Source organism: Hemicordylus capensis, chromosome 1 (assembly GCF_027244095.1).
Source record: "Hemicordylus capensis ecotype Gifberg chromosome 1, rHemCap1.1.pri, whole genome shotgun sequence".
NCBI lineage: Eukaryota > Metazoa > Chordata > Lepidosauria > Squamata > Cordylidae > Hemicordylus > Hemicordylus capensis.
The window spans coordinates 128,124,656-128,141,979 of record NC_069657.1 but is presented as its reverse complement, the minus strand read 5'-3'; the positions used below and the strand labels follow the sequence as shown (position 1 = coordinate 128,141,979).

Sequence of the window (17,324 nt, the reverse complement as noted above, 5' to 3'; positions counted from 1 at the left end):
ATAAAGGAGGTGTCATCGTGACTTCTAAACCCATCCTCTCCCTAACTAAGATGGAATTGAAGAACCCAACTGAAGAAATGGAGTTTGAGACATCCACTGCCCTCTCCAGGATTCAGGGGATCCCATCTTGGCAGGATGCTCCCTTGTCCATGAGGCGCAGCTCTGGTTCCCGACATGCTCAAATGCGCCTGTTTCTCCATCCCCAGTGTTAACGAGAGCCATACTGCTTGCAAGCAGGCTATTCAACAGGTAGAACTGTGTGGGTAGACTCAGGTAGTCTCCCTGGGATCAGATGACAAAACATCAGCATATTGTTGCACTTCAGACCAAATCTCCAGACAACCTCTCAGAGGCTTCATGTAGATGTTAAATAGTATGGACAACATGAACCCTGTGGAATAGGGGTAAGGAATAGTCAACCAGCACCACCTGCTGGAACCTCCAATCAAGATAGGACTGGAACCAGTCCTCCAATCTCTGCCCCTGGTAGGTGGTTTAAAGAATACCATGGTTGACAGTACTAAATGCTGCTGAAAGATCCAGCAGGACCAATCTCCCTGTCGAGTTCCTAATGTAGGTGATTCACCAGGGCAATCAAGTCATTTTTCAGTTCCAAATCCAGGATGGAAGACAGATTGAAAGAGATCTAGAAAGGATTTCTCATTCAGCACCCTGAAACTAGGCAACCACAAAAGGAAGAATATAAATATATTATTTCCACAAAGGGGAGATGGTATAGCTCCCAGTAATTCTCCAGGTTGGAGGGACCAAGAGGGTGTTGTTCAATAGTGGTGTCCAAGGCAGATGACAGATAACCCCTGCTAACTGAGCAAAGAGGCACCTTTTAATGTGGTGATTCTCTTATATTTAGCAGGGGGAGAGCAACTAGCCCTATTCAACCCCACACAGCATCCCTCCAGTGGCTGTTGCTGGTATATGCCTTATGTTTCTGTTTAGATTGTGAGCCCTTGGGGACAGGGAACCATCCCATTTATTTATTCTATGTAAACTGCATTGGGAACTTGTGTTGAATATATCTATATCTATATATCTATATCTATCCATCCATCCCTCCATCCATCATATTTATATACCACTCCTTATATAGTAGTAGTCGTAATAATAGTAGGTGGTGGTGGAGTTGGCACGCTGTCAGATGGTGGAGATGGCAGTTGGTGGAGGCAGAACTCAACTCAGAGAAAACAGCAGAACTTAAGTAGTAACAGAACTAAGATTAGTTTATGCAGATACTGTAGATGCACACACATGTTCAACTCTGCCACTTCAGCAACATTGCCTTGAGGGCCCTCTGCTGGTGTGCAGATTGGCCCATGTGTGCTCAGTCTCTAAGTGAAATGAAGGCTTGTGCTGCAAAACACAGATACCCTCCTCCCCCCCCCCAAAAAAATCATTATAAAACTCACAAGCCTTACTGAAAATGAATTTTAAAAAAATTAAAGGGTGAGGGAAAGGTGGCAAGAGTGAGTAGGGAGAAACTTGCTTACTCCATGGGCAACTTGGGGGTATCCCAGCTCTGGAAGATATACTTTTAGGAACATCAACTGCTCCACCAAACCGGGATCCAGACAGCTGTGTGATGAGATGTTACCACATTGCCTGACATGGAGAAGACCCTCTCACTAGGAACACTGGTTGGTAGACAGGACAGGTGTTCCCAGGTGACTGTGGCCAGATCCTGCCACATCTGCCCAGAAAACCAGGAGGTCTCAGGTCTCCTCCTCCACTGCTTCACCAGGTAGCATTGCACTGCTGCCTCAGCACTCCCTGATGGCCCCTGTGCCTGCCTTTGCCTTGGCAAGGCACCCAGAACAGCTGCCCACATGGAAGAGTATGCTGCCCTTCACACGGGGATCACGGACACATGCCAGCATGTATGCTGTGTCTCCCAGCAGTGCCTCCAATGTCTCCCTTATGCCCTTCCTCAACTGGGTGACTACCCCTAAGCTGTGCAGGAATCCCATCTTGCAGGAACACCGCCATCTGCCTCTTAAAGTACCTGAAGATAGGAATTACCTGGCTTTCTGGCGGCTCAGGATCTCAGTGGCCTCACAGAAAGGCTTGAGGACCACCACCAGTTGAGAGATGGCAACCCACTCATGCCTGTTGAGTGGTCTGCCTAACCCAATCTCCTTGACCCTGGCCATCTCAAGCACAGCGCACTGCTGCTCAGAGATGCATGTAGGTGCCAATATCTTGCCCCAGGCCATGCTCCCGGACAGCAATTTCCACCTGTTTCTCCTGCAGCATCTTGCTCCTGTTGATACTCCGATTGAAAAAGCCTATGTTCTTACAGCAGCACTCAGTTGTGGGTGACAATGGCAAAGCCGGAAGGGGAAGGCTTGAACTCAGTGGTGCTATTGACCACCAGGTTCAGTGAATGTGCTGCACATCGGATGCCAATTAGTTCTAGGTGGTAACTAATCAGGTGCCACACAGTGCCTTCACAATGTTGGCCCCTTGATCGGTGACCATGAAGCAGCAGATCAGATGAGAGTGCCTGCTCATCCACTCATTGATCATGCCAGTCATGGTTGCATCAATCTAGGCTGCCAAGTGGACACAGTCGAATACCTTGGCATGGAGGAGGGCCCACCTGTACTCTTTCCCCCCAGTGTCCAACCTTTGCAGTGCCAGTGCCAGAAGCAGCAGCAGGAATGGGAGTACCCTCACTTCTCACCAGTGGGCAGTCAGAGATAAGTAGGCATGCTCTCCACCCCAACTGGTCCATATGTCAGGTGCATGGTGGTCTGTGGTTCTGCCTCCTGCAGACAGGTCACCTTCTCCCTGCACCCCTGGTAGTGGGACAGCACCATACAATGGCTAAATATGGTCTGTGAGGGTACCTGACACTGGGGAGCCACCAGGTTCATGAGGTGCCTGGACCTGGCATGCTCCAGCAGCACAAAGGGCTGGTCATCCAAAGCCAGCATATCTCCGCTCTGTGATCTCAGCCAGCATTGGAGCAGCACTGTATCTTTTGCCCCACTGTGCAAGAGTTGCCCGTTTCCTCTTGGGGTGTTGCTGTTGCTTTTTTGAAGTGGGAGGAGCTTGGAGGTGGAGCCTTGCCCTAAGGCCCTGCCTGCAGCCCCAAGAGCCTGAGCATGATGCTTATGGAGATGGAGATGCAACCCAGTGGTGTTGAAATGCCCCTTCTCCCTGCCACGGCTTATCTTGGCCTTGCGAATGTGACAGAGGGTGGAGGAGAGGTCCTCAGATGCCACCTGGTGGTGGTCCCACACCAGGCCTCCTCCCATGAGGGGATGCCTGCATGCTCCAGGGATCAGGAGAAGGAAGAGTGGGTGTAGGCACCACCTCCACCTCATCCTCAGAAGAAGCATCGTGATAGCTTGGGGAGCTAGCAGGTGAGCCAACAGTCTCCCTTTCCTGCCCCAAAGTGACGACAAACAACAAAAACATTTATTTACCGCTTTTCCAAAGTTGTTTACACAGAGAAATAATAAATAAATAAGATGGCTCCCTGTCCCCAAAGGGCTCACAGTCTAAAAAGAAACAGCACCAGCAACACCAGCAACAGTCACTGGAGGTACTGTGTTGGAGGTGGATAGGGCCAGTTATTCTCCCCCTGCTAAATAAAGAGAATCCCCACATTAAAAAGGTTCCTCTTTGCCCAGTTAGCAGGGGACAGATGCCCCAATCTCATTCAACTCCTCCACAGAAACTACTACCCCTGCCTCTGCAGTAGTCCCAGGGAAGACCGAGTGGCTGGAAACTGACAAGGGCACTGGTGACTGGTAACTGCCTCCTTTACCCACTTCCTCTGAAACATGGAATAGGCTGTGCTTTATTTTAGGGGGGAGATGGGAAAGAAGACCCCGCAGAAACACTCTGCCCCTGCCTGCCCTCATGCCAGCTGCTGCCAGAACACCAGACTTCTTTGTTGTTGATTGAAATACTTGTGTGGTGCTTTGTTACACAAAAGCTGTGAAATGATTAAGTGTGTGTTGGTGCTTCACCGTTGTAGCAGAGTATTAGTTGCTAACCCCAGCCTGGCTGTCGTAAGAACACTCAGAGGCAAGGATAAAATCACAGGTAGCTTGTATTGAGTTAAGAAAACACTCACATGACATACAGTCCTTAGTCAGTCCAGAAACACATGGATACAGTCAAATAGGCACATAGATCACAGCAGCCGGATGGACCACAGTGGAGCAGCGTGGACCACTGTGGACAAATGCCTCTTGCTTGGGCTTCTGTAATATGCGGGCCCTGACCAATCGCGTCTAACCAGCTCACTTGACCCTGTTACGGTTTGCTGATCAGGTCCACCTGTTGTCAGTCTCACTGATTGCTGCAGTGACTTGCATTTTGCACTGCCTCACAGAAAATATCTCCTGACAGTGTGTATTTTATTAGCCTACAAAGACAACCACATGGCTCTGTAGTCACCAGGAGTCGATACCGACTTGACGGCACAACTTTACCTTTTACTTTACTTTACTTTAAGGAAAGTAAGCTTATGAGATCACACAGTGTGTGTGTCTCTGTGTGTGTGTGTGTGTCCCTATCAACACCTGGACGGATTTACACCAAATTTGGTGCAGTTGTAGTGACATATAGGGACACCTCAGTGGCATAGTTTGTGATAATGTTGTCCAACCCAGTTCAAGATGGCAGAGGCATGAATGTTTGAGGCACAAGTGGACTAACTTGTGAACAACTGCCTAACTGATTTGCACCAAATTTGGTACACTTGTAGTGGCACACAGGGACACCTCAACAGTGTAGTTTGTAATGATGTCATCCACCCCAATTCAAGATGGTGGATATGTGAACATTTGAGGCAGAAGTGGGCTAAGTTGTGAAAATGGTAATTATCTATTAAGGTTATAGTGCAAGGAAAGTAGTCAGATTAGTTCTTACCAGAACTTATTGTTTATTATATGTGGTACTTGGTGATACCATACTACTGCACTGGTGCAGAACTGGGCAACAGGCAGACAAACACATGACCACACAAAGACATAACTCAGTAAGATAGTACAGTAAGACACAGAGAAAGGAATAAGAAATAAAGCAGGAATAACAGCAATTGAGGTGTATGGGGAAAGACAAACACACAGAGACCTACACTAAGGAAATGAGGGATGTTGGGAATCACTAACATTAAGTTTGAAAAAAATTGAGAAGCCACATACACACATGCAGCTCAAAAGAAGCAACTTAAAGCACACACAAAGAACAAGAAAAGAAAGACCAGATAAAGCCCTCCACTAAACTTACTCCACTACAATCCTTCCAAGCATATTACTCCTATGATCCACATTAACAGAAGGATGAAAAAAATCACTTGGGCAAAGATAATAAAGGGACCAGTCTCCCTCCCCTACAGCACTGTGATTGGAAGGCAAGCATGAGACATTTGATGAAATGTCTTTGAATTTGCTGCCGCTTAAGAGTCCTTCCTCCCACTTTCCCTTGGAAATCTCTTCCAAAAAAGGTAATCATCATGGCAACTGCATTTTTCAAGTTGCAAACAAGTTGCCCAAAAAAAAAGCATGCTATAACTTTGCACAGCAAATATATATATATATATATATATATATATATACACACACACACACACACACACACACACACACTAGCTGACCCTGCACAGAGCATTTGTGCAGTTGTGCACTGAGCCTGTGGCATCCCCCTGAAGATGGCTCGCTCCCCCCCACACAGATCACTCGCTCTCCCCCTCCGCAGTCCGCTCCCCCCACAGCGCTCTCACTCACTCTCCCCCCACAGCACTCTCGCTCCCTCTCCCCCCGCAGCGCTCTCACTTGCTCCCCCCCAGCTCTCCCCCCCCACAGCTCTCCCCATTAGGTGGGCCAGGGCCAGGCCATTCGACCGCCGCCTCCCACCTCCTCCTCCCAGCTGGTAGAGCTTTGCCCGCCATCTGCCTACCTCCTCACTGCCGTCATTATTTCTCCCCACCACTGTCGCCTCTTCCTGGCCAGCAGGGCATCGCCTGCCGGCTCTCCACCTCTGCATCCTGACTGCCGCCATTATTTCTCTCTGCTTCAATGCTAGAACTCTTGCACACTCTAGAGCATCTGTGCGTTAGTACTTGATTGCTCCCCTCTCCTCAGAGATCTCTCCACCCTCACCTGAGCTGCACTCCTGCACTTCCTCCATCCCGTTGCTTCCATCCCCCTCACTTTTCTTGGTCGTGGCTGCAGCATTGCTGCTGCCTATTGGCCAAGCTGCAGCCCTCTATCCCCAGAGACCTCCCCACCCTCACCTGAACCCCGCTCCTGCTCCTCCCTCCAGGAGAAACAGCAGTCGTTGACCGGGCTGTTCCTCGCTGCTGCCACCACCATGGCCACTTGTTCCCCTCAGGCTGCTAACAGGCCCGGGCCCGTCCCTTGCCTGCCTGCCTCCCTCTGACAATGGCCTCGGTAGCCCCAAACAGCAGCAGTGGTTGACTGGGCCCTTCCTTGCTGCTAGTGCTGCCATGGCCACTCATTCCCCTCAGGCTGCTAACAGGCTCAGGCCCATCCCCTGCCCTTCCTTCTGTCTCACTTCCCCCTCCCTTCTTTTTCTCTTTCTCTCTCCTCCACTCGCTCTTCCCCACTCTTCCTTCCCCCTCCCTTCATGTTTTTTCTCTCTCTCCCTCCCTCCCTCCCTGAGTCAACAGATTTTGTTCATCTTGTTTCCTCATCGAAACTGAATAAATAAATAAAATAATAAATAAATAATAATTCATATAACGGCAGCCTCCTTCTCCTGAAGGGGATCCTTCCTCCCTCACGACCTGTATTTCTGCAGACCCCTGCCTGCTATCCTTTTTTATATATAGATTCCTCTCCTCTACAATCAAGAGCATCTTCCAACCAGTAACAGTTGCATTCCAACTGACCTTAACCATCACAGGCTCCTCCTCCTTATCTGCATATGGAATCTCCACTGCCCAATCACCATGGTGCTTTTGCTCTCACGGGCTCCTTCTCCCTATCTGCATATGGAATCCCCACTGCCCAATCAGGTGCTTCTGCTTGCAAACTCTGTCAGCCAATCGCCTCCTTTCTACCACATCACCACGCATGGCCTGTCTTGGAGAATTAATAATATAGATATATCGCCAACCCTCCCTGAACCCCAGCCACTTTAGGAACTGTATAACTGCTATGATTTTTTAACTCTTATCTTTGCTTTATTTGGAAAATAAGTCCAAAGCATAGTGCAGACACCATTTTCAAATTCCCATAATTCTGATATTAATTTTGATATGATATTGAGAACTCATTGTTTTGGAATTAATTTCATAATTTTGATATCATTCTGATGATGATATTGGAATTCTGATATTGCAACTACTATACCTTAAAACTGAACAAAGTTCTTTATTTTTAATACATACAAAGCAAATGACTTAATCATAGTTGTCATTAAGAGCTAAATTACATATGATGCTCAGTCCATGCATGGTTTGTCTAGTTTGTTTTACAAAATTTTCTGGATGCTGAAAACTGAAGTGGAAGATGGGCACTGGGAGGGGAGGGATGTTCTCAACGCTTCCACTCAGGCAATTTTTATGCTTTAAAAAATACCTCTCCTGAGTTGTTCATTGCTTTGCAATGGAAAAGTGTCCAGGAGCACTTTTTATCAGTCTCTGGGACACCACGAAGGGACCACATAACACCAGTTTTAAAATAACTGCACTGGCTGCCGATAGGTTTCCGGATAAAATGCAAAGTGCTGGTTATTACCTATAAAGCCCTTAACAGCTTGGGTCCAGGGTATTTAAGAGAACGCCTCCTTTGTCATGAACCCTCCCGCCTTTTACGATCTTCTGGAGAGGTTGCCACCAGCTTGGGACCGGGCTTTCTCTATGGCTGCCCTAGGGCTTTAGAATATGCTCCCTGCTGAAATAAGAGCATCTCCTTCTCTGTTTGTTTTCAAGAAGACCCTCAAGACTCACCTGTTCTTGCAGGCTTTTAATTAGATGGTTAATAATTTGTTTTAATAACTGTTTTATGCTATTGTTTTTATTGTGTCTCGTGTATTTTAATCTGTGTTGACTGTGTTGCATTTTGTACACTGCCTAGAGATGTACATATGAGGCAGTACAAATATGTGATTAAATAAATAAACAAACAAACAAACAAACATGGGCCAAAGATACAGGTAACCTATTCTCCTCCCAGTATTGCTATATGTTACTCTGAGACAATCTGCAGTTATGGTAGGAACTGGAAACTCTATTTCCTCCCCCACCCCCCACCCCACCCCCACCCCCAAAATGTCAAGAAAAATATAATTGAGCTGGACTCTTAGAAGTCCTCTGTTCCCATGAAGTTGTCATTAGAGGTAAAAAGACTGGGGTAATGGTACTGATTTACCTACCATGGTTTGGCCTTTTTGTAATTTGGCAAATATGTGTCCATTAAATATTCTTATTTTTGTGCAGCAGTAATTCCCACTGTTTAAAAAAATGCTGTGGTTAGGAACCAAGTATATCTCTCACGGCTGCAGGATGCAAATTTGAATATGGTGTAAGAGGCTTTCCCATATGTGGTGCCTGTTGTGCAATCTGTCTTTGTTTACTGTTTCTACTATGTTGCATGCCATTTAACTTATTGTTCCTGCTTCTTCATTGTTCTGTTTATAACAAAGCAGTGTATTTAGTAGGATATATTAGAACTGCAGTATTAATCCAGAGAACTCACTTTGCTGCCTGTTTCTGATTTCATCTTGGCTCTGAATTCGTTATCCAGTTCCTCATTCCTTTTATTTGTTTGTTTGTTTCTGTTTGTTTCTTATATTTATATCCTGCTCTTTCTCCAAGGATTCCAAAGTGGTGTACATGGTTATGTTTATCCTCACAACAACCCTGTGAGGTAGGTTAAGCTGAGAGATAAGTGACTGGCGCAGGATCACCCAGTGAGTTTCATGACTGAGTTGGGATTTGAACTCAGGTCTCCCCAGTTCTAGTTTCTTTTGGGGCTTACATCCCAAGCTATGACTGCAGGATTTGCCCCAGGCTAAACCACCTAATGGAACAGAGGGGAAATTATTGACTAACAAGCAGAAGTTTGCTGGTTCGAATCCCTGCTGGTACTATATCGGGCAGCAACGATTTAGGAAGATTCTGAAAGGCATTATCTCATAGTGCATGGGAGGAGGCAATGGTAAACCCCTCCTGTATTCTATCAAAGAAAACCACAGGGTTCTGTGGGCACCAGCAGTTGAAATCGACTTGACGGCACACTTTACCTTCTAGGAAGAGAGTGCCCTGCTTTCTTGAAGATTCTGTCAAGAATTTGATAGAATTCTTCCTGAAGGTCTATCAAGATTTCTTTCCGCCCAATGAGTCCTGTCCTGCTGCCAGGACCTTATAGGTCCTTATACTGCCCACAGGCATTAACATTAACAAAACTACTTACTGATAGGTATCTACGTAAAGTTTGTGCTGTGAGGTTGCACTTGAAATGTTGTGGGGTTTTTTTTAAAAAAAAAAAAAGCAGAAATGCTTGTGAGATATTTTTTGGCAATGGGGAAAAGATGCTATGCCAATCTGGCCCCTGTGTTAATAGATTGTGATAAAACAAAAATTATAGGGTTTTGTGAGTTATAAAAGTGAAACTCTTGAAGAAGCACGGACAGAGATTATTGGTACAACCATGAGAAACTATCTTCAGGAACAACTGGTCAGTAGGACTACACTTCCCAAGAGGCAGTGCAATTATTTCCTGTAAGCCGGTCCTTCTTTAGCAAGTTCTCAGAAGGCTGATTTCCAGTTACGGGTAAGAAGAGGAAGGCATGGGACACTGGGTTCGGACTACGAAGTGCCAGCTGCTGGTGGCCAGCCTCTTTGTCATGGTAATGAAGTCAGGGGAGATGCAGAAACTGTCTTGACTAAACAGATTAATCTTGTTTGTTAATATGTGTTGTTTTCATTGAAGAGAAGCATATTTTTAATAAATATAGGCAGAGTCTAGTTAAACTGCAGGCCTTACTCATGGGTCTTGGGCTGTTATCACTCTTTCGCAGCTCTGTGCCTTTGCTTCTCTGCAGCCTTGTGGCTTCTCTATCTGCAGTTCCAAATGTTTCAAGGAAGTCCTTGAGAGACTTAAAACTAGCTGTTGCAACTTTCAACTAAAGATTGTGAAAGTGTCAGTGGTTTGCTGAGAAAATTAATGGTTTAATAATAATAATAATAATAATAATATATTTAAAGGCATTTGTTTTTTAAAATGGAGAAAGCATAGGACATCAATCATTTCTAAAATCATCCGTTTATCTGATACCTGGGGAGATGGAACTTTGGATGAATGAATTTTTGAATAATTACTGAAAAACAAATGTTTCTCCTGTGTAATGCATCTGGAGTGGATAGAATTTCTTGAAAAACTGGCCCTCTGATGACGACTTCTGTAGATTGTGTAATCCATTTGTTCTCCATATGTTAAGAGACTGGACATGAGTGAGTTAGATTTGCAAAGAACCCAGTAAGAGAAGGCAGACAGCCATTGCTTGCTGTGTATCAGTGTCCTGAGCTCCACCTTCATATTTTAAGATTTCAGGGGGAAGGGGCACAGCCAGTGGCTGCTCAAGGTAGACCGCCACTCAAGATGATACAAGCATTGCCACCTCACTCTCCTCTTTGACCCCGTTCCCTGCATGAGTCAGATGCTGGCAGTGCCCCATGTCATTAGCCCCACCCCCAGTAACCTGATGTTCTGCATCCGGGCTGGAAGCCCCATTACCGCCTCTCCTCCTGGGAAGTGTGCAGTGCTGTTCTCCAGCCCAGTGATAGCACCGCCGGTCTCTCTTGTTCACCCTTTTTATCCTTCTCTCCTTCCGCAAACTTGTCTGCTTTGTCTTCTCCATTTTGGGGACGCATGCGTTTTTTGCATTGGGGTGGGGTGGGGGGATAGAGAGACACTGGCTGTGTCTCCCTCGTGCTCTCTTTCTCCCCTCCCTTGTGTGCTCCCAAAGTGGAAGAGACAAAGCAGGCAAGTTTCCTGGAAGGGAGAGAGGGGGTGAGCAAGAGAAATGGGTATTGCCGGGCTGCAGAACAGCACTGCATGCCGCTGAAAAGGAGAGAGCTGGCAATAAGTGCTGGACTGCCAGTGAGCTGGGTGGCTGAGGATGGAGTCCATATTCGGGGGGTGGGAGTGATGACTGCAATCAGAGGTGTTTGGAGCCCCCCCCCCGGCTGCAAGTTAAGGACCATTTTTAACATGTAAGTCCTTGAGGGCACAAACCACACCACCCAAGACAGACTAAAGAGGATTTGGGGGGCCCCAGGGGGTGTGGAGGCCCCAAAGTCCAGGGGTAAGAGTGCCTCTTGCTGCAATGGAGATGAGGTGGTGGGGGCAGCAGGACGTAGGTGAAGCATTGCCCACTGCAGGGGTGGGTGGGTGTGGAGAGTAAGAGCCCCACACTTGCCGTCCAATTGTACAGTTGTCACCTGAGGCCATAGCTTCCCTTTGCCTCATAGGAATACTGCTCCTGAGCACAGCCTGTATAGCTTTGTCTGGTTGGTTGATATTGCTCTTTAACTATATGTGTATTTGCGACTTTTACAATCGCAAACTAAAGCATGTTTTAGAACCATATACCAACACAATAACAAACAATACCCTATCATTTATAGCCCTGCTGCTTGTGATATATAGTGCTTTTCTTGTGTTTTTCCCCCTTGACTTCCTCTCTCTTTTCAGCTGCTTGCAATAGCGATAACCATACTGACCATTATTCTCTACTATGGAAAGCACTTCACAGTCATAACTGATGTCTCTTTGGAGACAAACCCCTACAGGATTTTTCACAATATTGGTAAGTCCTGGGGGCTCTAGAAAATAGTAAACTTCAAGTAAGATTACGGTTTTGTGTCACAGTACAGAGCTAAAACTATCCTTCCTGACTGCTGAGGAATTTGGCTGGTGGAATGTCTTGTATTTTGTTGTATTTCCTGCTCTTTTCCATTTGTTAATCCTGATCTTATGACTTTGCTTAATTGGATTTCCTGGGCCCATGTTCCTGAAGTAAAAGTAATTCTGGATGCTGTGTATTTTATCTCATTTTTTAAGCTACAGTTTTAATCATTCTAATCATAGATTGATCTACTAAAACTTTGGTGGCTCAATCAATGATACCAAGTTTAATCCTTAAGGGCAAATCTTAATTGGCGGACCTGAGTTTTAAGGCCATATTCTTGTTTGTTTGGTTGGTTGTTTTTGGTTTTTGAGGCTATTTTGTTTCTGATATGTTACTGTAATATAGAATTTAAAAAAATACTAAAGATTGCCTTCCTTTCTAATGAGTGGGAGCTTTGTAAAATATAATAGCTCAAAAGCTGATATTTTGGTAATTTGAAAATATATTTACACTTATTCATTGTAAGATAGACTATATATAAATACCTGATATTTTGGTAATTTGAAAATATATTTACAGTACATTTATTCATTGGAAGATAGACAAGTAATCAACTAAAATCGTTTGACCATAGGCAGCCCTAATCATTTTTAAATCTAATCTGCTAACCATAATAGGTCTAAGGACTATGGGTGTGCAATTCGGATTTTCGGTGATTCGGTTCAGGACCTGAACCGAATCACCCCTGTTCTGTTTTGTGCCCGAATATGGGCCACCCGAATCACCCTTGATTCAGTTCGGGTTCGGATTTAATCCGAATCCGAATCTGAATCAATTTGGGGGGAAAAGGGGCCCAGGGGCAAAATATTGGGGTGGGGTGGTAGTGCCCAATGAGTGGAAGCTACCACCCCAATTTCAGGGGGATTGGGCAAAGGGCTGATTTTTGCGGAATTTCTGAAGTTTTTGTATCTTTGGGGCAGATTGGGGCAGAAAGTGGGGCCTGGGGCAGAATAGTGGTGTGGAGTGGTAGTTCCTAATGGGTGGAGGCTACCACCCCAATTTAAGGGGGATTGGACGAAGGGCTGATTTTTTGGGAATTTTTGAAGTTTTTGTGTCTTTGGAGCAGTTTGGGGGCAGAAAGTGGATCTGCCCCAAAAGAGTGGGGTGGGGTGGTAGTGCCTATTGGGTAGAGGCTATCACCCCAATTTCAGTGTGATTGGGCAGAGGGCTGATTTTTTGGGAATTTTTGAAGTTTTGGTGTCTTTGGGGCAGATTGGGGGCAGAAAGTGGATCTGCCCCAAAAGAGTGGGGTGGGCTGGTAGATAGTGCCTAATGGGTGGAGGCTACCACCCATCCCCAATTTCACACGTCCCCTCAGAAGTTTTTCTGAAGGGATGTTATTCCCTTATTTTCTGAGGTGTGAATTCTCATTCTATGATAGCAAATGAGATTTTTTTCAATTAAACAACTCTCATGACCCCACTTTCACTTTTTCACACTCTCATTTACTAAGACTATGATGAATGGATCAATCTAGCACACTGCACCTTATGAAGAAAAACCTCAGAAATTCCCCAAAATTCACCCCTCTGCCCAATCACTCTGAAATTGGGGATGGGTGGTAGCCTCCACCCATTAGGCACTATCTACCAGCCCACCCCACTCTTTTGGGGCAGATCCACTTTCTGCCCCCAACCTGCCCCAAAGACACAAAAACTTCAAAAATTCCCAAAAAATCAGCCCTCTGCCCAATCCCCCTGAAATTGGGCTGGTAGCCTCCACCCATTAGGCACTACAAGCTCACCCCACTCTTTTGGGGCAGATCCACTTTCTGCCCCCAAACTGCCCCAAAGTCACTAAAACTTCAAAAATTCTCAAAAAATCAGCCCTTTGTCCAATCCCCCTGAAATTGGGGTGGTAGCCTCCACCCATTAGGCACTACCACCCCACCCCACTCTTCTTCCCCAGCCCCCACTTTCTGCCCCAATCTGCCCCAATCTTCCCCAAAGACACAAAAAATTCAGAAATTCTGCAAAAATCAGCCCTTTGCCCAATCCCCCTGAAATTGGGGTGGTAGCCTGCACCCATTGGGCACTACCACCCCACCCCACTCTTTTTGCCCAAATCCCATGCTATGCCCCTGAATTGCCCCAAAGTCACTAAAACTTCAAATATTCCCAAAAAATCGGTCATGAGCTGAATCACCCGAATTTTTTGGCCCCGAAATTCGGGTGATTCGGCTCGGCCCTGAAAAATATCGGGGGGGGCATCAGGGGTGATTCGGTTCAGCCCTGAATCACCCGAAATTGCTCGTTTCGGGCACAGATCGATCTGTGCCCGAATTTTTTTGCACATCCCTACTAAGGACCATCCAAGTGCAGAAAGTGGGGAGGGACCCATATGTAGCTAGAGGTAAGAACTGTAGTCCGGGGCGTAGCAATGTTGGAGTGGGCCCAGAGACAAGATTTTAAAATGGGCCCCTCGCTGATATACACACACAAACACACTTCACAATATATAGTGCACTCACACTCACATCCCCATTATGAATACAGTGAATATCTAGTTCACAGGGGCAGATCCAGCAGGAAATTACAGGGGGTGTAATTCTCCCCGATAAAAGATTCCCCCCCCCATATAAATATTGAGGCTTGGATTTTTTCTCTCTTGCAAATGCACTATGCCAGAGGGTGTCAAACTAAAATTTGGTGTTGGGCCAGATTAGATTCTGATCCACACATAGCCTTGCGTCCACCTCACACCACCTATCTTCCTCCTCCTCCTCTCTGCCCTTTCTCTCATTCCTTTTCTCCCTCTCCCCCCAAATTAGCTGAATTCCCTACTTTTTACACTAAAATACACTCAGGGAAAGATTGCTTTTTTATTTTTAGAAGAAATTTGGAACATACCTGCTAATACCAGCTTTTTGCATGGAAAATCCTATCACTCTTCCTTTCTCCCTTACAAAGGTGTTGCTAGGTACTTAAAAGATCCAGGGGATGCAACACGGGTGGGTGGGGAGTCATGTGACGTGCCTCTGGGGGGCCCCTTGAGGCAGTGGGGCCCCAAGACAACTGTCTCCCCTTGCCTAATGGTAGTTACGCCCCTGTCTGTAGTGCCTGCTGCAAAGGCAGTTTGGAAAGGTACTATTCCTCAAGGCAGAACTGGAAATGGAACATACTCTCCCACATATCCCATGATGAGATCATTGGTTATCAAGCATCTCTGCTGTACACAAGTGGAATGGACTAGTTTCTCATCTTTTCACTGGAAACTTGATAATTTCATTGGTTACATTAGGGTTACAACAAGCTGCCTGTGTCCTTCTTCATACAAAAAAGCAGGGTGTGTGTGTTTGTTTATATTACACACACACACACACACCCTACACAACTGCTGGAATTCAGCTGCTGAGGGAATTGTGTTGGCGATTAGCACAAGGCATATACTGCAGAACAGCCTTTCTTGCAATACTTCTGCTTAAGGGAAGTCCTGTAAAATAAAGTGTGCCATCAAGTTGGTGTTGACTCCTGATGACTCCAGAACCCTGTGGTTGTCTTTGCTAGAATACAGGAGGGGTTTACCACTGCCATCTCCAGTGGCATGTATGAGATGCTGCCTTTCAGCATCTTCCTATATCGCTGCTGCCCGATATAGGTGTTTCCCAAAGTCTGGGAAACATACCAGCGGGGATTCGAACAGGCAATCTCTGGCTTGCTAATCAAGTCATTTCCCCACTGCTCCATAATGAAATTTCATATTTGGGAAGAATACAGCCCTCAACAGGATAATTGTCACTGAATGAATGCCAGTGCTTTATACACTTACTTGTATACTTTTTCTGCTCCCTAGCTGTTTTCACTGGAATCTGTCTGAGCAGTATTTTGGCCACTGCTGCTCTGGTGAGCATTGTCGCCACCGTAAGAGAACTGGAGAGTGTCGTGGCTGTGGTAAGTGGCTTACTGATTGCCAGACTTGCCTCATTAAGGCATACAATGCTCTTTATAGGCTCTATATAACAATTGTAGCTTGTCACTTCATAGTGCTACAGGAGTCACTTCACAGTGCTGGGCATCTGAGAGGAAATGTTCTTCATGTGTTTTGTGAAGCCAGCTGCTAATATATGCAAAGTGTTAGGCTGGCCCATCTAACTGAGAAGGTACATCTGAATCAGTTAGAGAAGGTACATCTGAATACATCAGATGTACATCAGTTAGAGAAGGTACATCTGAATCTCACAACATTTGAATTGAATAGTTGGAAGATCAGTTAAAATTGCTGGCAGATTTATTTATTTTTTGCTGCTTTTGAAATCTCCATATAATATAATTACTAGGGAACAGAGGAACATGTTGGCATAAGTTTGGCATCTTGCACAACCTGTACCATAGATGAAAATGGACTATTTCATTTATGCCAAACAAATACATAATTAAGGAAGCACTCCTTCTATCCTCTCCTACCTCAGCATGTTCAGTCTAGATTATCTAAACAAAATGTTCTGTTATATAACCTTGTAATATTATTAAATGAGGATTTTACATATTGGATGTTCTGGGGAAGTTTCTTTGCCTATTTGAAAGAACCGTTAAGGCTGTCTTACAAAAGTGCTTTTCAGCATACCTAATGGCTGATGTGGTAAGTTAAATTACTCAAAGTAGTCCCATTGAAATTAAACAATTTAGGCAATTCCTCATAATGTCAGTCACTGATAAATTTATTGGATGTTCATGTATAAATGAGTTCATCTAAATTGCTAGTCTGTCATTTTTTCTTCTAGTTCTCTGCCTAAAATTTTATTAAGAATGCCTTAGCAAGACCTTCGGTTGGATTAGCCACTCCACAAACACGATAAGCTTTTTCATTATGTGTAAGACTTAACAACACATGCATTTTGTAGCTCCGCTTTCATATAGCCCTCTTCTTTCATTTGGTTTTCTTTCTTCCTCCCAGGCCTTGTAATCTCTCTGCGTTCAAACCAACAATGAGTTGTACAGCTCTATCAGCACAGATATAAATGTGTCATGGCAGATAGGGGTGTTATCAATTACCTTAAGGGACTGGGAAAGTGCTTGCTATCAATTTTCACACATTTGTAGATTCTGATAGGAATGGCCCAAAGCAGTTCCTGACCAATGCACACATGCAGCAGGGTTCAGAGGCTTCCATGTGGACAGTGACCCTAAGGACCAGGTATGCTGTGCCACCAGCACCCACATCCAGCCCCTCCCAAGCACCATTTGAGTGGAGCCCCCACCTCACAATATCATAGCCATGTGGGGCACATTCCTGTCCATCCACACAGCACAGCAGGGGAAGGCTCCTTATGTCTTCTACCTAAACATTTAGTGGACTTTACGTAGACCTGCCCTCCTGAATCTCACACAGCCTAAGGAACCTTGGATAGTCTCGCTGTTTAGTTTGTCATGACAGTGGGGGCCCCACTGGTGGGGGGAGGCCATTCTGAGAAG

General features: G+C 45.5%; 1 protein-coding gene across 1 annotated transcript in view; it reads left to right on the top strand.

Annotated features, from left to right (window-relative positions):
* The first annotated feature begins 9,788 nt into the window (after positions 1-9,788).
* Positions 9,789-17,324, top strand: part of TSPAN32 (tetraspanin 32) — a 53,233-nt gene continuing 45,697 nt past the window's right edge. The window contains exons 1-3 of the mRNA XM_053287319.1: positions 9,789-9,849; positions 11,697-11,811; positions 15,706-15,803. Coding sequence (XP_053143294.1) covers positions 9,790-9,849; positions 11,697-11,811; positions 15,706-15,803 — 273 coding nt within the window. The 5' untranslated portion in view covers position 9,789. The remainder of the gene's footprint in view (positions 9,850-11,696; positions 11,812-15,705; positions 15,804-17,324) is intronic.